At 42.3% G+C, this 26107-nt stretch overlaps 2 protein-coding genes across 4 annotated transcripts in view; one reads left to right on the forward strand and one right to left on the reverse strand.

Moving 5' to 3' along the window:
* LOC117254538 (uncharacterized) overlaps positions 1-6192 on the reverse strand; it is a 29596-nt gene extending 23404 nt beyond the window's left edge. Inside the window, exons 1-3 of the mRNA XM_033622880.2 lie at positions 5657-6192; positions 5346-5579; positions 4923-5027 (exon numbers count right to left, since the gene is read on the reverse strand). Coding sequence (XP_033478771.2) covers positions 4923-5027; positions 5346-5579; positions 5657-6110 — 793 coding nt within the window. The 5' untranslated portion in view covers positions 6111-6192. The remainder of the gene's footprint in view (positions 1-4922; positions 5028-5345; positions 5580-5656) is intronic.
* A 5836-nt stretch (positions 6193-12028) lies between these two features.
* On the forward strand, positions 12029-24936 carry LOC117268653 (NLR family CARD domain-containing protein 3-like). 3 transcript variants are annotated; one of them, XM_078166376.1, is made up of 13 exons: positions 12032-12128; positions 15203-15258; positions 15429-15458; positions 17219-17350; positions 18435-18548; positions 18789-18867; positions 19011-19239; positions 19401-21192; positions 21291-21464; positions 21981-22154; positions 22517-22690; positions 23872-23918; positions 24041-24936. In XM_078166376.1, the coding sequence occupies exons 3-13, from the start codon at positions 15451-15453 to the stop codon at positions 24574-24576; spliced, it is 3459 nt and encodes a 1152-aa protein (XP_078022502.1). In that variant the 5' UTR covers positions 12032-12128; positions 15203-15258; positions 15429-15450; the 3' UTR covers positions 24577-24936. The 3 variants fall into 3 exon arrangements, with proteins under 3 accessions (XP_078022504.1, XP_078022502.1, XP_078022503.1); XM_078166378.1 differs by lacking the exon at positions 21981-22154 and having other exon boundaries at positions 12029-12128; XM_078166377.1 differs by lacking the exon at positions 15203-15258 and having other exon boundaries at positions 12063-12128.
* Positions 24937-26107: the final 1171 nt, after the last annotated feature.

Consider the following 26107-nt stretch of genomic DNA (forward strand, 5'->3'; position numbering starts at 1 on the left):
CGTTGCACACACAGCACAAAGCAGTCAAGAGTTGACTTTCACTGAGTTCAAAGGTAAACTGTGAAGCTATGAAGAAACAGAAAAGTTTGACACAAAGATAAAGTCAGACAATGTAATGAAATTGGACGTGTTGTCTGTGACATGTTATGGATGTGGATACTGCGGTCATTTTGCACGAGACAGCCGTCAAAAAGAAGCCGCGAAATGGTGCAGCTACCACAAAAGCTCAACACACAGCGATGAGACATGCAGGAGGAAAACGCTGCACAAAGATGACGCAAAACAATCTGCAGAGAAACAAGAAGGTCGTGACGAAGAACAAACCTTCGTATTCAAGATTAGTCAAGAGTTTCTCCCAGACATTAAGGGAAATGGACTGATGGTGGACTGTGGAGCAACATCTCACATGATAACAGAGGAAAGTAAGTTTACAAGATTTAACAAGACTTTCAATCCACAACAACACTTTATGGAGCTTGCGGATGGCACCAGGGAGAACAACGTGGCTCTCAAGCGAGGAGACGCAGAGATGATGCTATGGGACCAAAAGGGGAGAAACGTCATGGTAACACTGAAGAGGGCCCTGTTTATACCATCGTATCCTCAGAGCATCCTCTCAGTAGAGGCAGTAACAGCTGATGGAGCCAAAGTGATTATCCGGAAAGGGAAGAATGAACTGACAACCAAAGATGGGACTGTTTTCCACATCAAGGAGTTGGAAAGACTATACTACATTGAAACCGTAAATAACAATGAAAAATGGGTTGATTACTCAGTCAATGACATAATGTCCAAGGACAAAGTGAATTTAACATGTGATGTCAAAACATGGCATGTAATACTGGGACATTGTAACACTGATGATGTGTTGAAACTACCTGATAGTAGTAGGCATGAAAATCACAGGTGAAACTAAGGTAGACTGTAATGTTTGCACAGAGGGAAAATTCACCAACAGTAGAAGTAGGAAAAGGTATCCCTAAGAGCTAGGATGCACAGGGCCTCTGCTGTCCCAGGACTTACAGCCATGATAAAGGTAATATCAAGCTGGGGCCCTGTGAGACAATATTCTCCCCTAGTGCTATATCTACAGCCACACCACATAGACCAGATTACAGAAGGACAGTTAGACTGTCCAATCAGAGAAATTTAATCCATATCCCTTGTAAGAAGATAATGTCCAGTCCTACTGAAACTAATCTGAAACTTGCTGTGCTTAATGTCAGATCCTTGTCTAACAAGTCATTTTTAATTAATAATTTGATCTCTTTGTATAATCTTGATTTTATGTTTTTAACTGAAACATGGCTTGACAAAAACACAGGTAATGCTGTTCTAACGGAATCAGCTCCACCCAACTACAAATTTGAATCTGAAACACGAGAAAACAAAAAGGGTGGAGGTGTCTGTGCAATATTTAAAGACCATATGGTTATGCACAGGTTGTCATTTGGGGTGTTTTCATCATTTGAGTATGTATTCTTTAAAATGGAGCTAAAACAGTCTCCGTCGATACTCTATGTAGTTATATACAAGCCTCCCCAGCACCGTCAAAGTTTTATTGATGATTTTACCAGGATGCTTTCAATTGTATGCACAGACTTTGATGGTTTGGTCATTACAGGTGATTTTAATGTACATGTGGATAATGTCTGTGACAGAAATGCTAAAGAGCTCAGTGCTGTCCTTGAAACCTTTGGCCTGACTCAGCATGTGTGTGAGCCCACCCACAGCAGAGCGCAGCACACTCTGGACCTGCTCATTACGAAGGGGGTTAATATTTTAAACGTCAATGTGGTTGATGTTGCTCTGTCTGATCATTTCTGTGTCTTCTTTGACCTGTCTGTTTCTCCCAAACCACCGGCTGGTCCTGCAGTTGTTCGGAGGAGACACATAAATAACAGCACAGGTGCTCTGTTCATGGAAATGATAAACTTTGAAAATGCCTCATGTTCTAATGTTGATGATTTGTTGAACTCTGTTACTTCGAGTGTTTTGAATGTTCTGGACATCATTGCCCCTGTGAAGGTTAAAATGGTTAAAAATAAGCAGAAGGCGCCATGGAGGAATGACGACTCGGTCAGGGCACAGAAAAGGGAGTGCCGGAGGGTCGAGCGGAAATGGCGCAAGTCAAAGCTTCATGTTCATTATGAAATTTATAAAGAAAAGTTGTACGTGTTCAACCGGATCTTACGTAGAACAAGGGAGAGGTACTTTTCTGAAATTACTGGACACTGCAGTAACAACTCGCGTGTCTTATTTGCAACAGTGAACAGATTAACAAACCCTCCAGCTCAACTGCCGTTGGAACTGATCTCCACATCTAAGTGTAATGAGTTTGCAGTATTCTTTTGCGACAAGGTTCAGACCATTAAAAATGCCATCAATTCCACAACACCAATAACAACCCTGCAGCCACCTAGACACTTAGAGCTGACTCATTTTGCACCTGTAACTGACAAAACTGTCCAAGAGATCATCACCAGTCTGAGTTCATCTACATGCTGCCTCGATGTGTTACCCACTAGATTTCTAAAGTCTGTGCTGAGCAGTTTGTTACCACCACTCACTCACATAGTTAACATGTCACTACAATCTGTAACATTCCCAAAGGCCTTGAAAATTGCGGTCATAAAGCCTCTCCTAAAGAAGAGCAGTCTTGATGCCACAGTATTGAACAACTACCGGCCCATTTCAAATCTGCCGTTTTTAGGCAAAGTCCTTGAGAAAGCTCTACAAATAAACTTGCCTTGCCTAGGAAGGCTGATGTATCACATTGGAAAATTATGATGGAAGTGCCAAAATTCGAATTAAAATCCCCTGATTCACTCAAACTAAAATACGCTCGCTTTAGCCGGGTTTTGGTTGATTCGAAAAAATGTTGATTCGCAAAACGGGGGATGGAAACAGTTATGTTCAAATTAAGTTTGATGTAGCGCACCTCTCTCCATGGTGATATCCACACTCCGGGGTGGGAAGGCGGTAATGCATTTACAAGCTGGTTGCCAACCACCAGAAAACCTAGAAGAAGAAGAATGCGAGACGTGTTTTGTTTCCGGTTCTGCGGAAAATTCGCGCAAGTTTGTAGTTTTCACCAAAGTCTGTACATTTAATGGAAACACACAGGATTCGTATTTCTTTTAATGCGCATTTCCCAATGATTCGAATCACTTTTGGATGGAAACATAGCTACTGACTCAGCAGGTCCAATAAAGCCAACTGGTCAAGATGGGCACAAATATGCCATCTCATTCACAGATGATTTTTCAGGGTCAGTGGCTGTTTACTTCCTTAAAAATAAGAGTGATGCAACATTGGCCACAAAGAAGTTCCTTGTAAGAGTGATGCAACATTGGCCACAAAGAAGTTCCTTGCGGACAGTGCACCTTGTGGTAGTGTCAAGTGTATCAGATCAGATAACGGTACAGAGTACACAAGCAAGGCTTTTCAGGCACTGTTAAGAGATAAAGGTATAAGGCACGAGACATCATCCCCTTACTCTCCTCATCAAAACGGTACAGCTGAAAGACAGTGGAGTGAAATGGGGAGGTGCATGTTAATAGAAAAGGGGTTACCAAAAGCATTGGGGCCTTATGCTGTTCAAAGTGCAGCCCATATCCCTAACAGGTGTTACAATGAGAGAACTAAAAACACCCCATACTTTATGCTAACAGGAAGAAAGACAAACCTATCAGAAATGTGGGTTTTTGGATCAGATACAATCATGATCACAAGAAACTTGATCCCAGATGTAAAAAGGGAATATTTGTGGGGTACAGTAAGAACAGTCCAGCCTATCTGGTTTACAACCCTCATACAAGAAAGGTGTCAAAACACAGACTGGTAAAATTCATCAAAATGAACAGTGTTGATCAACAAACCCAAACTGATGAATATGAACCAGAAACCCATAGTTTCAGAGACCAAAAGTCAGGTCCAATAAAGCCAACTGGTCAAGATGGGCACAAATATGCCATCTCATTCATAGATGATTTTTCAGGGGCAGTGGCTGTTTACTTCCTTAAAAATAAGAGTGAAGCAACATTGGCCACAAAGAAGTTCCTTGCAGACAGTGCACTTTACGGTAGTCAAAACACAGACTGGTAAAATTCATCAAAATGAACAGTGTTGATCAACAAACCCAAACTGATGAATATGAACCAGAAACCCATAGCTTCAGAGACCGTAAGTCAGAAAATGAAAAGAGTGGCTCTGAATTGCTACAGAAAGAAGATAGCATAGAGAATCAGATCTTAAACAGAAATGATGATGACACAGACAAGAATGAAAATGGACAAAATGATGAAACTACAAACGAGGAAGTAGTTCAGGATGAAAACAAAAACAGCTTAGGTTCAGAACCTAGTCATGACCAAAACCCACGCTACCTAAGAAGAGAAAGAAAAGCCCTGAAACACCTAGAGGATTACATACCAGACTTAAAAGATAAAGATGTAACCCATGCTAGTGTTGATTATTGTTACAGGGCAGTGTGCGGAGTCCCCCAAACCTGTAGGGAAGCCCAGATGTCGCCAGAAGCACCAGCATGGCAACAAGCCATGAAGGAAGAGATGGACTCACTTAAAGAAAAAGAAACATTTGAACTGACTACATTACCTGAGGGTAGGAATGCAGTGGGGGGAAATGGGTCTATGCCATAAAGTAAAACACTGAAAAAGGAAATGTTTTCAAAGCTAGGTATGTTGCTAAGAGTTACAACCAGACAGAGGCCATAGACTATAATTTGCCCCAACAGCAAACATCTGTTCAGTGCGAGCCCTTATGCAAATTGCTGTTCAGAAGAAGAGATGGTGTTGGTTTTTCCCTCCTAAAATGGACGAAACAGCAGAAAGCTCAAAATCTGAGGTTACTGTTTTGAAGGTTGTGAGGGTGGGAGATATGTTTGTGTGGGTAAACCTAACCTGTTGGATACGTGATGGAGCATGGCTCATCTGCTGACGTCTGATTGGGAGGACACGTTCTCCCTTTAGCGTAGGTCACATTAAAGCAGGTTGGCGTGACAGAATCTGAACAAAAATAATTAAAGACAAACTTAACACCCTCTGAAAAACTTGTTTCACCTTACAGATGTACAGGTGTGCTCCAGGACACTGCGGCATCACTGTTTGGTGTTGTTAGAGGTGCAGCAAAGCACACTTGATGGCCAGTATGGACAGGATAGATGATTACAAAGGCCAATAACTTGTGCTGTAAGTAAGTGCTGTAAGTAAAACTTACAAAAAACCCATAATGTGTCCCTTATGATTCATCTGACAGCTATAACTTACAAAGAACATATTTATCCAGATGTTTCATCATATAAGGAGTTAATTATTGTCACTCACCCACTGAGACTTCAGGAGCTCTGAGATGCTCATAGCCTTTGATAGCACAGGAGTATGTGACTGCTTCCTCACTGCTGACCAGCTCTTGGTACCAGGGAGACCAGTCCTCATAGAGGTACTTGTTGTTCTTGTACCACATGTAGACTGCAGGGTTTTCAGTCAAGGGGCAGCTGGTGCTACATATCATTGATACTGTCTGTCCCTCTGTGGTGGGAATCACCTGTACCTGCAGGTCTGAGATGATGATGTATTAAATAAGAATTCATATACTGATGTAGATCTTAAGGCGATAAATTACTGACTCACTGTACCTGCCACACGGAGCTCTGTTCTATAGATCCAGCAGCGTCCTGGGTTGTCAGTTATGTTTCCACAGCAGTAAAACTTTTTATCACTCTCTCTCAGATCACTGATTGTTAGAGTGAAGTTACTCTCCGCAGACATGTTGTACCTTGTATGATTTCCATCTAAGAGGTCATTCTGAACGAAGGGAGGCCTAAACAAAGATACATTCCAGTGTACAGTGTGCCATGTCATGCTTGAAGTGGGATGTTCAGCTGAGCAGGGCAGATCCACCGATGAACCTTTTAAAGCGCAGATCCTGTTTGCTCGCCCTTGAACCCCTTCAACAGAAGATTTCATTAGCAAACATCTGGATGGATTTATACTTTTCAAATCATTTATGTCAATACTAATTACTTTTTTACTCCTTGCATCCTCATAAGAAGACCTTACATTTTGGGTTTGCTGCAACTTATACTTCATTTTGCTTAACTTAGACCTGTTGTCTAACCTGGAAATCCAGATGCCCCGCCCCTAGCAAATTCCAGTTTGCACTGCACGGGGATCTGGCCCTGACGAGCAGAGCCCGGTGAATCGCCATCGGACCAATCAGATCAGTCTATCTGACAGAGGCGGGCTCTGGGCGGCATAACATGATGTCAACAGCACCGTGCCGTTGGAGTTGAAAAGTAAACAGCCAAGATGGCAGCTGCCGAAGGACCGCGTCCATTCAGTTTAGCTTTGGAAGAAACGCTAAGTCAACTACACTTATCTTTTTCCTTGAGAGAGGAACAGAAGACTGCCCTAGAAGCCTTTGTTTCCAGGAAGGACGTTTTTGCTGTTTTGCTGACGGGATACGGCAAAAGCATAATATATCAGTTAGCCCCACTGGTCGGCAAACCAATGGGGCTTACTGCAATGAATACGTCACCTTATTTTTTGCTCTGATTGGCTATCGTGCTATCCAATTGCATGCAGCGGCATTTAATATGCCTCAGTTAGTGCTGCCCCTTGGGTACGAAGGGTGTATCGGTGAGGGCCAGACTCAAAATCTTTCTAGATTTGAGTCTGGATTTCCAGGATACCTGTTGTCCTTACTTGTGGAGATTTTTTTGTGGCATCTAGTGGTAGCAAACTCACAAAACACTAATCCATGTGTAAACAAGATGGCAGCCATCTCTGCCAAGTCAGGCTATAGCCGACCCTGACACAAAAGTGGTCAAAACCTGATGAAATTTTATGGTCAAAACTTCTTAAACTGATTAATGCTTAATGACATTTGCATGAGCTAAGATGCTGTTTATTAGGTGGTACTTTCTTGAGGACATTGGGACTTTATTATTGTATTATTCACACAGGCCAGTTAGTTGTGACAGACTGTTTACGAGCGCTGTCTCATTCCAAAGTTGTTGAAATACGGTGCTTGGGCAGTGACTTGTGGCGTCAGAAACCAACAAAAAAAAAGGCATCCTTTAACATCCGCATGATACGCAGCCGGTTGCCTTTATAATTTAACGGCACCCGGCACCATCAGGAAAAAACGCTGCAGGACAAGGGCGAAAGTTAAGGCAGTGAAAGTCTGAGTGGGGAGGGTGGGAGGGGTGATGGATGGGTCCAACAAACATCGACTTTAACCAGAGAGAGAGCGGTTTTTGCATCCCGGATGATTTTAAAGCCAAACCCTGTTCTTTTTTCCTAAACCTAACCACGTGCTTTTGTTGCCTAAACCCAACCATGTGTATTTGTTGTTGAAGGAAAAAAAAAGGCAATTCGCAGTGGTGTACCGACATAGTGCATTTATTTCCTGTGAAAACGTAAGTGTATTTTGAAAGAAGACAATGTATGTAACAGGCAGAACTTGACATGGTGTCCGAGGACGTCAACAACCAACACACCCAGGGTACCTTTAACGTCGTATCTGGACGTGGAAAGTCCATGACCAAACGTCAATATGTGACGAGGTCGGAGTGAGAATGTGTTGTTCCCACAGACAAAAAGTACTTTCCTAGCTTAGTATGGAGCAATGAAAATTCATACAGACCTAGAAAATAAACACATCACAAGGCTTTTACATACGTTGCATTGTTTGCCATGTTCAGGCATTGAAAGGAACAGTTTTGAACAGTTTTAGACTTGAACAGTGACCCCTAAGCCATAGAATTACAAAACCTTAACAACTGTTGCATTGTTTGCAATTTTGTTTTTGCACAACAATGTTCAGACATCAAAATAACCAGTTTTATATTGATTACACATTTAGTGGTAAAATGGACTGAACTTGTATAGCGCTTTTCTAGACCTCTGACCACTCAAATCGCTTTTACACTACATATCAAATTCACCCATTCACACACACTGATGGCTGAGGCTACCATACATGGTGCCACTTGCTTCTCAGTAGTCATTCACACACACTCACTCACCGATGGAACAGCCATCAGGGGCAATTAAGGGTTCAGTATCTTGCCCATGCTTCGACGTGTGGACTGGAGAAGTCTTACGATTGGTGGACAACCCACTCTCCCTCTGAGCCACAGCTGTCCACATTTGTGACTATTAAAAATAATCCCTGTTTTATGAGGACATGTTTCCCCAAAACTATTTATTGTTCAAGGACAGTACTTCCTCTTTTTTATACTTATCAGGTCCTACTTATCCCAGATAGCTACCAGAAGTTAAAAGTGCCAACCAAACAAAAGCTCAGGGCTCAGGAGGATAATAACAATATAGTGCAAAGCATTTGTGTGACTACCTTGAGAGCTGACACGCAGTTTTTCTGTACTGCTTTTCAGTTACCCCTTACAGTTAAAGGGGTACTACTGCAATGTAGTTGCACTTCTGTGCCACTGGGAGTCTCTGAGACTCTAGAATCAGCCAAGCCCCAAAGATGCAGGGTCCTACGTTTCATGAATTTACACTTTAACTATCACTTAACTTTTCATCTAGCATCATCATGTAGTCAAAATGTACTGATCCAATGTAATATTAGTCCAGTAGTACTTGTCTTGATGAGTCAACCTCTTGTGTGAAGAATCATGTCACACTTATTGTACATAGAGTATGATGTTAATAATTTAAAATGGTATAAAGAGGAATAAGCAGTCATTCATACCTGAGATGTACACGATGAAATATGCAAATAAACATCCAGCTCCTAGCAATATCATGGCTGTTGCAGTCTCTAAACTTAGAATCTAGAAAGAAATTGAATAACAGCTTTTGTATTGATGTTTTCACAATGCAAATCCCCCAAAAATATGAAAAAATGTATAAAAGTGTAACTCACCAGTCTCTTTACAATGTTAAGGCTGAAGGAGACAGAATGGAGTGCTAGTCAGTGTACAGGAGGTGGACTAACAACACGCAGTGTCACAACCAAATTTCACTCTCTTCCTCTTTAAATTGCTGATTGATGAAAATAGATTTATTTTTACACGGAACCCTCTTGATTTTATCTACAGACAGCTCATATAGTTATCTCTTTACTCTTAATCTTATTTAATGCTTTGCCACATTTTCACGTTGTGTAACTGCTTTCCATGAAACACGCAGCCCTATTAAACTAAAACACTGAAGAAAGTGTTAAATGTGGTTGGTTTGAATTCGAGGGAACGGTGGACATTACATCAGTGACCACCACCTGACAATCATGTCCATCAGGAGCAATCTGTGTGTTGTCCTGTTGGTCCTACATTTTTAATGTTATCACTGCAATGTCTTAATGTTATAATTGATGGATAATATAACAACATTTCATTTTCTTTCAATCCATGGATGACTTCATCATAGTCACATCATTTCATTAGAAAGCAGATTCTCCAGGAACTAAAGAATTAAACAATATAAACAAGTCCAACCAAATAAGCACTAAAAAATAATGATGCTCAAGAGCATGATTTCAAAATCTGGTATAAATTAAAAAACTATTGAATGCACTTTATAATAAAATTCGAGCAAACAATTGAAAAGGTTACTGACTTACTGTAAATCATTAACGTGACTCCACAATTATCTCTTCCAACACACAATCATTCTTAGAAAACATCCCGTTACTTAATTTCCTAGTACTTTGCTTGACTCTTAAGTCTATTTGATTTCCTGACAACTGTTGGAGCTGTTTATATAAATATACATATCAGCAAAATACATCTTTAGGTTTCTAAAGCTGCATGCAGATGTTGTCAACATGTCACGTATTCAACACAAGACTTACTGGCTCTAAGGACTATGAATGATAATATCTGAATGTGGAATTTGAACATGACACAATTACCGAACATGAACATTTAATTACTGCCACACACAAACAAGCCTGATAATTTAAAATAACTTAACTATGACAAGCTCTGAAATTTTCTCCTGTAATACCCCAGAAACCATGAACAGAGAAGATATTTAATCCCTCAAGCATGTTCTGGGTCTCCCTCAGGGACTCCTACCAGTTGGACTTGCCTGTGAAACCTCTCTCAAAAGGTGCCCGGGAGGCATCCTGATCAGATGCCTGGACCACCTCAACTGTCCTCTTTCGATGTGAAGGAGCAGCGGCTGTAGTCCGAGCTCCCTCTGGATGCCTGAGCTCCACGCCCTATCTCCAAGGCTGAGCCCAGCCACTGTTTGTAGGAGCTCAGTTTGGTTGTTAGTACCTGCAAGTTCATTCTTTCAGTCACAACCCAAAGCTCATGACCGTAGGAAAGGGATGGGTTGTGGATGGACCAGTAAATTGAGAGCTTTGCCTTCTGGCTCAGGTCCCTTTTCAACACAATGGTCCACCGCAACGCCTGCAACACTGCTGATGCCATGCCAAATTGCATGTCCATCTCACGCTCTATTTTACCCTCACTCATGAACAAGACTCCGATATACTTGAACTCCTTCACTTGGGGCAGTATCTCTTCCAACCCAGAGGGGGCAAGCCACCGTTTTCTGGCTGAGAACCATGGCCTCAGACTTGGAGGTACTAAGGGTGTTTAACATATGGTTCTCTTTAAACAAACCAAACTCAGTCCTCTTAAAGTGGACCAAAATGTGGACCAACAAAAAAGAGACTCAGTTCTTCTTGTGTCCACATCATCAGTAGCCTGAGCATAGACATATATACATAGACGCTGCATCGACTGCCTGAGCGCGTCCTCGCCGGCCGCCATCTTGGATGGGTCTCGCTTCGCCTCCACAGTGCATTCACTTCTATTGAGGAAGGAGCTGTATGCACAAGTAAAATAGAATAACTCACTGAATCAGTTGAAAATTCAGTGAGTTCCAGTTCTCTTTCTGGTCAGCTTCAGCTCTGATGGGGCCTCAGTCCTCTTTCTGTTCACACTGTAGCCTATATATAATATATGTTGACATAGTTTTGTTTTTACTTTGACGTGGCACTGCAGTGCGGTTATGAATCCCGTTGCATTCAGATGAACTTAAAATTGGAGGAAAACCTTAGCGTTTCTGTGCTGTAGACTGTTGCCATTTGATGTATTCTACATTCCCCATCTGGAGACGTGCAGTATCATCTGTGGACCTAACTGCTCTGCGTCCTGCATCCTTGCAAGCATTACAGGCCGATGGGGGTTTCATCTGTTTTTTAGCAGGCTGAATACAATGGCAAAGACCAAAGCGAACCCAGAGTGCTTTGTGTTCACAATGCACAGGTTCAGTGAACTGCACAGATGACTTGAAGCATCAGAGGGGTCTGAGTTCTCTTGGTGTGTTCACATGTGCGCAAAAATGCTGAGTCACCGCTCTATAGGTTCGTTTGGAGGGCTAAAAACAGTTGTATTTATCTATGAAGCCAGCAGAACTGTCAGCTTTGTTCTCCTGTGCTTTCAGTTGTTCTTATGCCAGTTAACTTTGTCTCCACGATCGTAGTTATCTGGTATCAGATGCTCCAGTTTGAGTACCATTATACAGACAAAGGTTTGTTGCTTTTCAGAGTATTAACCCTTACATACTGTTGAAACATTTCAACAACAACTAATGTTTTCTTACATAATCTTGTGCACTTCCTTTTCACACTGTTCGTGCATAAGGTTAGGAGATAGTGAACAAATGTTAGGAGACATGATCTGGAATGTAGAAGATAATATGTCCTAAGTCAGGATAATGTCTTGTGTGTAGGAGATCATATCTTTTAGTGAGGAGATGAACTTTTGGCCAACACCAGCCTCAAAATAAATAAAACAATCCTCAGCTTGCCTCTCAGTCAGAACACCTAACATCTGGCTTTAATCTGTCTGAACTGACAGATGGGCTGTAAGAGACATTTGGGCAGCTGTGTATTAATATGTCTCATTGACTATATGAAGATTCTGCTGCTGTCCATTCATATTGGAGCTGCTGTATATTTGGGCCGATGGCGCCACCTGCAGTGTGTAGGCGGCACTGGGTGGATGTGAAGAATGAGACTTACGTGAGAGCACCTGTCCGTCACCGCCCCTTCCTACCTGTTGGCACTTTAGTTTCACTTTGTGTGCTCGTCGTCGTGTCGCAGCTTCTTGTCTCCATCTAAAGGTTTGTAAGCTTTGACACTTTTCACTGTTTGACTCTTGAATGACTCTTTGTTAGTTCAGTTCCTGTAGAAACTTGTTAAAGTGGAGTTCAGTTTCCACCATGAGAGGAGGATCAGTGAGGACCGGACGGACACGTCCCTCCAAACCCTCTGAAGAACAGAAACTCTTCAGTCCGGACTTTAACACTCTCCACTTCTTACTCTCACAGTTTGTCACCAACTATTTAGACTCTAAAAGAAAAGTTAGAGGTCCACGCATGCGCACAGTAACGTGTTTTTTTTAGTAGAGAGAGGCTGCTTAGTTATGTGCACGCGGGTGTCAGTGTTTTTAAATAAACAGATAAGGGCGCGCGCAGGTCGCAGTCAGTTGGGCCTAATTCCAATCTGATCCCTTACAGACTCACTGACTTAGAGGCGCGTTCATGTGAAGTGCGTGAGTGTGTGAGGGCTGTCCCATTGTCAAATCGTCAAGTCAGTGAGTCAGTGAGTGAGCCCTTTATGCCCCCTTACCGTAGGTCAGCATCGATGCGGACTTACGGTAAGGAAATTACCCACAGTTCATAGCGTTGTGACCTCAAATACAGGGGTTGCCCTCGGAACACCGGAAGTAACACGGTCGGCAGATATGCAAACCTTAACGTTATGGAAGGAGAGCGAAAAAAACAGATAGATAAACAATGAAACATTACATTAACAAGGATTTAAGATGGTACATGAACACACATGAAGTCAGAGGAATACCAGTGGTTATATTCCACACACAAAGAATATATATCTATAAGCCTATATAGATATAGATAGATAGATCTATCTAGGCCTATCTATCTATAGATATATATAGATATATATTCTTTGTGTGTGGAATATATGATGACAATAACCGATAAATGATCACGCCCAGAGCCACCAATGTTAACAACATTTTGTAGAGAGGGGGATAAGTGCTGTCCCATTCCTATTTGTAGCATCCGGAGCCCTTTCAGACTTTCACACTCAATCACTTACAGCTGACGTCAGTTAAGTCAGTGAGGGTTCAGGGCTTGAGTCTTTAGGGGCCAGATTGGAATTGCGCCTTACTTTCGGTTCAGTGCGTCGGGGTCGGGAGCGCACCTGTGGCGCACTTGGGCGCGTGCTGGGATCAGAGCTCTCCGCGTCATGACGCACGGACACTTGGGATCCTTTTTGTTCAGAGGAAACTTTGGGTGCGTTCCGAATCACATCCTTTTTACTTTTAGTAGGTCCTGCAGCTGCCCTTACAAAGTACCTCCTGTTCCACGCAGTCTGCACACAATCAGGACAGACTACTGTCTCATAACAGGACGCCCTGATTGATTCATACACACACATTAAAGAGGGTGCACAAATTCATGGTGTGAATAGCCTAATAATTTTCTGAGGAGAAGATGTTTTTGATGTGTTGTTTGGTTTCATTTTCAAATCTACCAAATGAGCGTCTCCTGTTGTTGTACTTAGACTTGTGTATATTTTTAATTTTTAATTTAATTTTAATTTTATATACTTTATTAATCCCCGAGGGGAAATTCAATCTTTTTCACTCTGTTGTCAATCAATTACACACAGGTCCAAACACACACATGCACAAACAGGACCTATACATGCATTAAGTGGAGAGATGTCAGAGTGGGGCTGCCCATGACAGGTGATAATAATGATAATGAGGAAACAAACAGGGAGTGCTGCACTGGGTTAAGGCTCTATGTAGTTAGCTGTAAAACATCAGGTGCTCTTGGAGGACCGGGCAAATAGTCACATACAGATAAAAAACAAGGACTGTCCAGCTCACTCAGTGTAAAAGTCCATGGTACAGGCAGGCAGTCCAAAAATGCATATTTTTCATTTTCTGTTTGTCACAATATAGAACAATTCTTACTTCATCTCACTGTTGTTTCTTTTTATTTGGCATTGAACCTGTTGTTTTGTTACTAGATATGTAAATTACTCACAGTATACACTACATTTACTTCATTTTCATTTGCACTTTCTTTCTATGATTTTTAACTACAGTTAGAAAGCCTGGGATACATCTTTGGACTGCCTTTCAACTTGACAAGATAATGATCAGCTGGGTAATATCTGTGTGTCATTTTAAAGGACACTTCCCTTACAGCTGCAAAGCTGTCATCTGTCTGCGGCTCAGTCGATGTGACGTATCGTCCGGTGTGCAGAGGATTGTGGGTCAGAATAAACTTTTACTGGTCGATGACATTTAGAGAGAAACTGGTTTTATGTTTGTAAGTGACCGTCTGCATAAAGAAGGTGTTCAAAGCACATCAGCCATATTCAATCAGCACAGAAATAATGATGGCTGTTATTATTTTGGGTGAACTGAGTGTGTCAGCTCAAAGTGACATGGTGCAGTTTTCCTTCGTGCCACCAGAGGGCCACAGATCCACTAACAGCCTGACTGAGAGGAGACATTAGTGGTGGATGTCACGTGACTCAGAGTCCATCAGTGATAATCAGGAGGTTGAGTCCAGGAGAAATGATGTAAAGGATGAATGAGTGATGACGTGCTGATCAGTGATTGGACTGATGCTCTCAGTGTTTCCTCTACAGATGAAGGTAGAAAGTCTCTGGGAGCTGATGGGATTGATTTTGGATGATGTGACAAGCACATTGGAACATTTAAAATGTTGAAGAGCTTTTCAGAGTCGCTCAAACAGAAGTGAAAAGTGAGGTCATCCCCAAAGACAGACAAAGACAAAGCAACATGAAGTGTGTCCCTCTGGTGTAGAAGAGGACACATTATGAACTCTAACAGAGGCTGAGAAAACCTTCTTCTTCCTTCACATCATTTCACTCACTGTTGTTCTCTCTCTCATCGAGTCTCTGTCCATAAATGTGCTGCCATGTGTGAATGAAGCTGTAAGAAACATCAGCGTAAATGTCTCCTCTGTCTCAATGAGCAAATATCACTTTAACAAATCCATGACGGCAGCAGTGTCACATATTTACTGTCTGAAGAGGGCTTAAAAGACCCAGTCTGCCTCCAGTCTGAGTCCTGATGGAGCACATGGTCCCACTCAGATCAACAGAAAACTCTTTGTGTCCACAGACCTGGTCCAGACAGCAGAGAGCTGCAGAGTGATGAAGTCCATGAGAAGAAACTGAGTAAGTGGACCTTTGATTGATTCCAGTCTCTAATGCGTCTCTGTTGGTTCCTGTGTTCACCTCCTGTCTTTGATCCAGACTCCACAGCACAAAGTTTATCTGACAACAAACACTTTAAAGTCTAATGATGAACCTGTCTGTCTGTCTGTCTGTCTGTCTGTCTTCATCAGGAGGCTGCAGGTTATCACCAACATGAAAAGGTATCACACTCAACACTTGACATCACATTTGATCCTGTTTCACCTTCAACATGTTCATCAACTCTCTGTTTCCTGTTTCTCTGCTCTCTCACCTCAACACTGACTCATAATAAACCTGTAAATGTACTCAAAGAGCCACAATGTGTGAATATAACTTCATTTAAATATCATACAAAAGTCATTTCCACACATTGTATAAAACACATACAGTTGATACTGGACTTCAGTCTGGACTCTGATACTTGAATTATTTTATCAAGGCTCATATTTCATGTTTATTGAGGCATCTGTTGGTCAAAGTGCTCTCATAGATCAGAGGATCATTTCTACTCTGTTAATTAATAACTGAATCAACTCAATAACAATGTTTTATTATGATGAAATAACCAGTCTATGAAGGAAGGACCACTGTAGTTATTTTACATGATCTGAGCTTTGAACTCTGATAATCTGGATTTGTGTGTTATCTGCAGTCACAGAGACAAAGGTTTTCAAAGTGAATCCAACAGAAACAAATGAGAGCATCTGTGAGTGTGAGGACGATCAGCCGACGGTTTCATGTCAGAATAATATGAGCCGTGTTCACACTTTATTCTTTGTATGTATGTATTTGTGTTGTATATATAGTGAACGTTACATGATGTGTCTCTGTTAAAGTGTCTGAAGCAGCAGACTGAACACATGTTGCAGAAACTGTTGATACAACAACTGTTGGAGACAAACTCTGAGATTAATCACAGGTTCAGTTGTTTGTCATATGTCATGCTGTATCCATGGCAACGACTGTAGTCCTCATGTTAACCCTGTGGACTCAGCAGTGTCACAGTGTTAACAGTGAGAATTTAAATACATGACAGAGTGAGTGAAATGTGGGAGGGCTCAGTGTGCAGGTCCACAGGGTGGAGGTTTAGATTGTGAGCTCCCCCTGGTGGTCAGTGAGGTTTACAGCTGCTCTCAGTGTTCCTGTCAGTCTGCAGTCATCCTGTAGGATTCTACTAGAGTCCACAGGATGGGACTGCTGCAGAGGTCTGGTGAGCAGCTCCAGAGTTTTGGGACTAGTGTCAGAGGTTTGTGAGGAAGCTTCAGAGCTCTGCGAACAAGTTGTAAAGGTTTGGGGACTCATGGTAGATGTTTGTAGCTTAGCTGCAGAGGTCTGGTGACAGACCTCAGTTTGATGAAGAGTCAGTAGTGTCAGAGAGTTGCCTGTTAAAGCGTTGCCCTTGTATATCCTAACATTTTGTTGGTCACTTGGCTTTTTCAAATTTAAATGGATTATTTTTGGGGTTTGGACAATTTGAAGACATCATCTTCGGCTCTAATTGACAGTACTCGGTAATAATTTACTCTTCTTTCATTTGTACATTAAACTGTTTTTCGAGAATATCATCTGCAGATTCATTGACAATGAATTAATCATTTGTTACAGCATAAAGACAAGTATACATGTATCTCTGTGTCAGACATTAGCTTCTTTGGTGCAGTGTGCACCTCACTGATTAAACATTATCAGTTCAAATCCCAGCTGTGACAGAAAATATAGTGTTGAGTTCCCCTTATGTGACACATAACTCCATCTTGTTAAACCATAGTCCTCAGCTGTCAGCACTCACACACATTTTCTTCAGTAAATTCCGTTCTAGTTAAACGTTGCTGTGTTGATCCTTTTCCCGCTGATAGCTGATAGTTTCTCCAGCAGCTGCTGAGGCTGAAGACTAAAAACTGAATTTCCCTCCCTGCTGGTCTTCCTCTCTGTGTGCTAGGATCCATCAGAGACCAGACTCACCTGGACCAGAACCTGAACCTGACCCTGACCCCAGCTGTGCGTCCCCCAAGTCTGACCTGTCACATGAACATGGCATCGATGTTAAAAGACGAAAAGACTCTGCTGCATGGTAAGCTGACATTAAATGTCAAGTGAAGCTGACAGCTTCCCAGTATAACTGGTCTCCTACTGCTGATATTTAAGTTTAAGAAAAGTGGGCAGTGGAGGCTGCTGATATTTTGTCCTGTTGGGTGAAAAGGACCATAGAGTAAAAGTAAAACTACATGTCAGGTCATCAGTCACTTTCTGGATAAAACATGAAGCGAATCTATGATCTGATATGTGTCCAAACTACAGTCATCACAGTCTGTATGAATATAGGCAATCAGTGAGGGACAGAGGACATTACAGTCCACAGTGACTGACAACAGGTTCAATCAAACTAAACAGCATCAGGTCGATGTCATCAGAAAATAAAAGTGCATCCCTCTCAAATAAACAACTGAACATGTGTCAGAGAGCTACAGTTCAAGTGATGAAGGTTTTTATTTTAACAGAATTGAGATGTTTGTAAGAACTTGTCAGGTGTGTGAAGATGTAGAGTGAAAGATGGTTTTCAGATTGAGGTGGAAGATGTTCAGTGACTCTGCTGTCCTGACTTCAGCAGGAAGTTCATTCCACCACTGTGGGACCAGAACAGAGAGGAGTCTTGACTGAAATGAGAGACCACAGGGTCCTCTGAGGGACAGGGTGGACAAAGGTCCAGAGGTAGAGGAGGAATGTAGGGTCTGACCATGGCTTCTTAATATTAAGGACCAGGTCCCTTCACTTCCATCACGAAATACTGTCTGTCTCCACCCAAGCAATGCTCAAACATCGATCCAAATTGATCTACACTGAGTTTGAAAGAGAGACTGAACGTTTTCAAAGGTCTCCATGCTCCTCTCTGATGTTTACATGTTCTTTTAGGGCAAACTAAACTTTAGTTTGAAGTGCTGTGGCAGGTCAACAGTGTCAAGCCTTAGCACATTTGGACGTGAATCTGTTATTCAAGAATAAAATTGGCAGATTCATAGACATTTGACAATGACAAACAAGACTTAACGCAAAGACATGATTAAATGGCAAATAAAATAAATTTTACTGTCCAATAAAACCTTTGAAATCAGAGACAGAATTCTTGTATGTTTAGTAAATGTCAGTGTTTCTATCAGTTTCCAGCAGCAGAGAGAAAAGTCCCCTGGACCCAGCTGTGTGTCCATGAAGAGTGATGTGTCTATGGGTCGTCTGTTTGACTTCAAAGATGGACGTCCTTCTTCTGACCTGCTGTAAGTGAATGAAACTGTTGATTGAAACAGATGAACTAACTGTTCTGATCCTCAGTCATGAGACACAGAATCAGGTGTCCATCATTTACAGTGTTGTTTACATCTGGTTTTCATTCTGATTAATCATGACAGAACACGTCTTTAACTAACTGGTCTGTGTGTGTTTTTGTAAATGATATAAGTTCTACAGTCTCCTGGTGCAAACATCATGTGAGCTCACTGTTGATGGTTCCTCCACAGAGTGGACCAGGAGAGCTCAGAGGTTCCCAGTGGTCAGTCTGCCCAGCAGCATCAAACACACCTGGACTCCATATTTATGGTCTGTACATGTACAACAACTATTTTGACATCTATTCTGTTCACAATCATCTCCATGCTGCACTTTTTACACCAGTGGATTGTCAGTCTGTCCAACATGGATCTGATGTTTGAGTGTGTCATTCATATAATATTCTGTTCCAGCCGCTGGAGGAGAACATCGTCACTTTTGTGAAGAACGAGCTGAAGAAGATCCAGAAGGTTCTGAGTTCAGATTACCCAGAATGCTTAGAGAGTCAGAGAGAGGATGAGGAGGTGTTGGAGGGTGAGGAGGAAGAGCAGAGGAGGAGCAGCAGAGAGGCATTTCTGAAGATCACACTGAACTTCCTGAGGAAAATGAAGCAGGAGGAGCTGGCTGACTGTCTGCAGAGCAGTAAGAGGATTTCTATAAAGATTTAACATAATGGATAAACGGGACGTTTACTAATGTATCAAGAGACAGACCAAAATATATTCATATACTCATTCTTTGAGGAAATGACATGTTGAAATATTTTCTTTGTCTTATTGATCTTCCTTGTTGTGTTCATTCAGGAAGTTATTCTGCAGTCTGTCAGCGTAAACTGAAATCTAACCTGCAGAAGAAGTTCCAGTGTGTGTTTGAGGGGATCGCTAAAGCAGGAAACCCAACCCTTCTGAATCAGATCTACACAGAGCTCTACATCACAGAGGGAGGGACTGCAGAGGTCAATGATGAACATGAGGTCAGACAGATTGAAACAGCATCCAGGAAACCACACAGACCAGAAACAACCATCAGACAAGAAGACATCTTTAAAGCCTCACCTGGAAGAGATGAACCAATCAGAACAGTGATGACAAAGGGAGTGACTGGCATTGGGAAAACAGTCTTAACACAGAAGTTCACTTTGGACTGGGCTGAAGACAAAGCCAACCAGGACATACAGTTCACATTTCCATTCACTTTCAGAGAGCTGAATGTGCTGAAAGAGAAAAAGTACAGCTTGGTGGAACTTGTTCATCACTTCTTTACTGAAACCAAGGAAGCAGGAATCTGCAGGTTTGAAGAGTTCCAGGTTGTGTTCATCTTTGACGGTCTGGATGAGTGTCGACTTCCTCTGGACTTCCACAACAATGAGATCCTGACTGATGTTACAGAGTCCACCTCAGTGGATGTGCTGCTGACAAACCTCATCAGGGGGAAACTGCTTCCCTCTGCTCGCCTCTGGATAACCACACGACCTGCAGCAGCCAATCAGATCCCTCCTGACTGTGTTGACATGGTGACAGAGGTCAGAGGGTTCACCAACCCACAGAAGGAGGAGTACTTCAGGAAGAGATTCAGAGATGAGGAGCAGGCCAGCAGAATCACACACATCAAGACATCACGAAGCCTCCACATCATGTGCCACATCCCAGTCTTCTGCTGGATCACTGCTACAGTTCTGGAGGATGTGATGAAGACCAGAGAGGAAGGAGAGCTGCCCGAGACCCTGACTGAGATGTACATCCACTTCCTGGTGGTTCAGACCAAAGTGAAGAGCATCAAGTATGATGGAGGAGCTGAGACAGATCATCACTGGAGTCCAGAGAGCAGGAAGATGATTGAGTCTCTGGGAAAACTGGCTTTTGATCAGCTGCAGAAAGGCAACCTGATCTTCTATGAATCAGACCTGACAGAGTGTGGCATCGATATCAGAGCAGCCTCAGTGTACTCAGGAGTGTTCACACAGATCTTTAAAGAGGAGAGAGGACTGTACCAGGACAAGGTGTTCTGCTTCGTCCATCTGAGTGTTCAGGAGTTTCTGGCTGCTCTTCATGTCCATCTGACCTTCATCAACTCTGGAGTCAATCTGGTGTCAGAAGAACAAACAACATCCCAAAGTTCAACAGACAAACAGAATCTTAAGTATCTCCACCAGAGTGCTGTGGACAAGGCCTTACAGAGTCCAAATGGACACCTGGACTTGTTCCTCCGCTTCCTCCTGGGTCTTTCACTGCACACTAATCAGAAACACCTACGAGGTCTGCTGACACAGACAGGAAGTAGCTCACAGACCAATCAGGAAACAGTCCAGTACATCAAGAAGAAGATCAACCAGGATCTGTCTGCAGAGAGAAGCATCAATCTGTTCCACTGTCTGAATGAACTGAATGATCGTTCTCTAGTGCAGGAGATCCAACGGTACCTGAGTTCAGGACGTCTCTCCACAGATAATCTGTCTCCTGCTCAGTGGTCAGCGCTGGTCTTCATCTTACTGTCATCAGAAAAAGATCTGAATATGTTTGACCTGAAGAAATACTCTGCTTCAGAGGAGGCTCTTCTGAGGCTGCTGCCAGTGGTCAAAGCCTCCAACAAAGCTCTGTAAGTACAGAGACAGTTGGATTCGTATATCATAACTTAAATGCTCTGTTGTCTTTGAACTTACTGTCTTTTTCTTTCTTTATTATATCGTCTCACAGACTGGGTGGCTGTAACCTCTCAGAGAGAAGCTGTGAAGCTCTGTCCTCAGTTCTCAGCTCCCAGTCCTCCAGTCTGAGACACCTGGACCTGAGTAACAACCACCTGAAGGATTCAGGAGTGAAGCTTCTGTCTGATGGACTGAAGAGTTCACACTGTACACTGGAAACTCTCAGGTCAGATCAAGCTGCAGACCATCTGAAATGATTTCACATATTTCTCTAAACTCCATACAGTTTAAACATTCTCTCTCATGTCAGAATTTCTGAATCTGACAAATGTTCAATCAGGATTTGAAACTTCACAGTTCAGAAACTCTTTTCTGGTTCAATCCCACCTACTGAACTAAATACAGATATGAACTCTGGCTGATATAGAAAAGACCATTATGCTTTCATATCATGTTATTTGGATTGACTCCTTATTTATGAGTTAATCATAATTAACTGCAAGGATTTTAATCTGTGCTCAGAAGAGATTATACTGTAGATCACCAAATTTGGTGGGTCCTCACTTGTTACCATCTGGATGAAGTTGATATTTCAGTTTTACTGAACAAATTTAAAGTGTTCTTCTTGACTCAGTGTTATAATGCAGGTCTGTTTGATTTGACTTTAGTCCAGACTCATTAATCAAAGAGGATTACATTTGAACACAAATATTTTTCTTCTTGTTGATTGTTGTCTCTGTAGGCTGAGTGACTGTAACCTCTCAGAGAGAAGCTGTGAAGCTCTGTCCTCAGTTCTCAGCTCCCAGTCCTCCAGTCTGAGACACCTGGACCTGAGTGACAACCACCTGAAGGATTCAGGAGTGAAGCTTCTGTCTGATGGACTGAAAAGTTCACACTGTACACTGGAAACTCTCAGGTCAGGATTCATCAACATGTTCAACTGATGGCCACTTAGATCATGATTTACATTAGTTGATAAACTCATAACCATCACAGGATCGTCTCTGCTGATATGATTTCAAACCAGTTGTGTTTTGTGTTTCAGTCTCTTTCCATCAACATGTTTTATGTTGTTTTTTTCTCCGTTGTTGGAACTTGAAATGTCAGAGAGGAATCAGTGATGTTGTCAGATAGTTGGTGGACATTAGTGGGTGTTTGGTTGTGACTAGAAAAAAGTCAGTAATAATGTTGATGTAACCCCACAGTAGGCGACAGTATGGCAGTACGGTGGTACTCACCCTCACATTATGTGACGTGTATTGTTTTGTGTGTTTGCAGTCTGTCAGGCTGTCTGATCACAGAGGAAGGCTGTGTTTCTCTGGCCTCAGCTCTGAGCTCCAACCCCTCCCATCTGAGAGAGCTGGACCTGAGCTACAATCATCCAGGAGACTCAGGGGTGAAGCTGCTGTCGGCTGGAGTGAAGAATCCACACTGGAGACTGGACACTCTCAGGTATGAAGAGGCCTGCTGCAGCCACACACACTCAGTCTGATAGAGGAGGTAGAGCTGGAAACTTTGTCTCTGTCACACTGTCAGCCTGGCTCATATGACCCTGACACACCAAGCTGACCTCAAACAACCACAGCTGATAAACACTGACTCATCAAACTGTTTGTGTCCCACATCAGACCATCAATACAGACACAAGTAGTCAGGGAGCAGTAGCCAGGATGTGCCAAAACAGGGAGGGAAGGTGATGAAATGTTTCTGGAGCGTTGTCTTGTTTCAGCATTGGATAATAGGACAGTGGTGTATCCTGACACGTTGTAGGTTCATGGTGGGTTGACGTGTGTCAATGTCGTCATGCTGCAGGTTTGTGGGCTCATATGAAACAATAGTGGGGAATGTTTTGGTCTTCATCATCTGCCACCAGTGGGTGTCATCATAATGGGAATGTTTCCTGACTTAAAAGGAGTTTAGCTTCACCTGGATTTGGTTTGTTTTGCACTGACAGAGAGTTCTCTGGCTGATAAGAGTCGACTGGTAGTGGGACTCACCACAGAAACTAAAGGTGACAGTCAGCCACAGACGCTCAATGAAGAACTAACAGCTGATTGTGGACGTGGTGTGTCAGAGACCAAAGAGGTTTATTTAGAACTGGACCAACATTATGGGGAAACAGGCAGTGCACTGTGGCTGCAGATGGACTTTGACTGTAATATTTTATATCCAGATTACAGATGATAAAAACCAGTGCTGACTGTTGCTAGGAGACAGGATGTGAACAGCAACCCTAACCCATCCAACCATCCACCCCGACCTCCTCCATCAGAGGTTGTGTCTCCTTTACTTGTGACAGACAACAGTCATTATGACACAAACAAAGGAGGTCACTCATCAGGAGTAAAACAGGTGGTTTCAAAGCTCCAATAATCAATACTTGTATATTGACAATGGATCAGCTGACTGTAATGGTGAAGTGTTGTGTGGTCGTGATGAACCCACAGTAAACTGTTGAAACACCACCTGCTCAGGTACACTGAACTAAAACAATATCAGCTGATTAATAATAAGTGATGAACATGTCAGTCCATGTGTAGACAATAACAAAGCTGTGTGTATGAGAGTGATGTAATGTCTATGTTTCCATGGTGAAAGAGGAAGTGCTGCTCTGACCCCCCTCCTCCTTTCAGGGTGGAGCCTGCTGGAGTCCGATGGTTGAGACCAGGTCTGAGGAAGTGTAAGTGTGTTTTTCATTTGATCTTCAAACTGTGACATCACTCATTCAAATCTCTGATGTCATCATCAGAGTGATGATAGATGAATAACTGCAGCTGTATTGTGTCTTCTTCTCTCCATCAGATTCCTGTGAACTCACAATTGACGCAAACACAGTGAACAGAAAGATCAAACTGTCTGACAACAACAGGAAGGTGACACATGTGAAGGAGGATCAGTCATATCCTGATCATCCAGACAGATTTGACCCCTGTCCTCAGCTGCTGTGTAGAACTGGTCTGACTGGTTGCTGTTACTGGGAGGTCGAGTGGAGAGGAGGGGTTTCTATATCAGTGAGTTACAGAGGAATCAGGAGGAGAGGAGACAGAGCTCACTGTGGGTTTGGAGAGAATGATCAGTCCTGGAGTCTGACCTGCTCTGATGGTGGTTACATTGTCTGGTACAATAACACAGCAACATTCATCTCCTCCTCCTCCTCCTCCTCCTCCGGTAGAGTAGCAGTGTATCTGGACTATCCTGCTGGCACTCTGTCCTTCTTCACAGTCTCCTCTGACACACTGATCCACCTCCACACCTTCAACACCACATTCACTGAACCTCTTTATCCTGGGTTTTGGCTCTGGTCACCTGATTCCTCAGTGTCTCTGTGTTCTCTGTAGGAGGGAGAGTCTCCTCCTGTTAGAGAAACTTTCTCACTGCTGAACTGATAGTTCAGTCTGTACAGGATCACACACAGATGATGGTAGTTCAGAGAATGTGTGTAGGATGTGAGTTTGTCCTGAGGGTGGCGCTAAAGAAAACACTCTGGACTCCACAGATGATTCGTTTTCTGCTCGACTGTTTTTATTGATGATTTTTGTGTAAACTTTTAATTTCTTTTCATTCTCCCTCCAAAGTTTTCCTCCAGTGGTCAGAGCGAGTAACTGCAGCTCTCTCCATACAACACTGTTCATATTCATATACACAACTGCATACTAGCATTTCCTATGAATCCTTTCAGAATAAAGTGTTTGAATTCCTGTCTGTGTTCCAGTGAGTCATTTACTCTGCTACATTTACTGTAAATGTCTTGCTTTGGCTAACTCACTGCATGAAGGCATGGTGGCTTTATTTAAATAGCGTGCACATCCCAAACAAGTCCTTTACAACAGTCCTTTAAAAAGGCAACAAAACATCAGAATAACACATAAAACAATAAGTAATAAAAAAAGAGAACAAAATCATTTGAGATAATATCCAATTTAAATTAGATGAAATTAATTACAATTTGGATGGATTTACCAGAAACACAGTTACAGTGCTGTAATAAGTTGCCTCAAATTCAACAAAGGAAATATAGGTGCAGCAGAGACACAGATCAATTGAAGGCACAGGAGAACAGCTGAAATTTTAGACTTCAGATGTGAAAGTGGTTATGAATGTAGCCCAGTGGAAAACACAATGTCCCTTTGGGTGTCCCTAAAATGACAGAAGATCTGGAGGAAATACTGCAAAAGGAAAACAGGAAGTGAAGAACTTTCCTTTTCGTGACCCACCTGTTGTCCTCTGGGGCATTTTGCTATTCCTCCAGTAGGTAAATATGTTTGAAATGTTATCTCTGTGCAAAACAATCGAAAGATGTGCATCAATATGATTGAACAGAAGTACCAAATGTATTATGTGCTGCAGATGATGATTTAGGCCGTCCAGTGTTTACAGATTGTTTCCATATGCACCAGAGTAATTCATGAGAGGACTGCAGTGTTCCTACTTCCTCAGAGTATTGAAAGTTCATTTCACAGACATATATTTTGTTATCGTTCATGCTTGAGAATGTTCATTGTGTGTACAGTACCCGAAAATGATGTTTATTTTCATCATGTAGTGCTGTATGAGGTTGATGACTGCTGCCACTGCCATTACCACATGTGTACCTGAGTTAGTGCAGAAAGACAGAATGGAGTGAGTATATTGAGATATACTGCGTCACTTCACTTGATGTTAATTCACAGAGTGTTTCTTATTTTATTGAAGTTGACTGTGTGTCTTTTCATTTATTTTATTTTATTTTGAACAAACAGAAGAGCTGCTGCCACAATTGTTTATGAACTGAACTGAACTGGACAGATTTATTGAAGTAGTTACAGTTGAGGTACTTTAAGATAAGATCTAAGGGTTCCACTGGGTTTATATTCTTCCACAAAAAGGATG

Source organism: Epinephelus lanceolatus, chromosome 3 (assembly GCF_041903045.1).
Source record: "Epinephelus lanceolatus isolate andai-2023 chromosome 3, ASM4190304v1, whole genome shotgun sequence".
Lineage (NCBI taxonomy): Eukaryota > Metazoa > Chordata > Actinopteri > Perciformes > Serranidae > Epinephelus > Epinephelus lanceolatus.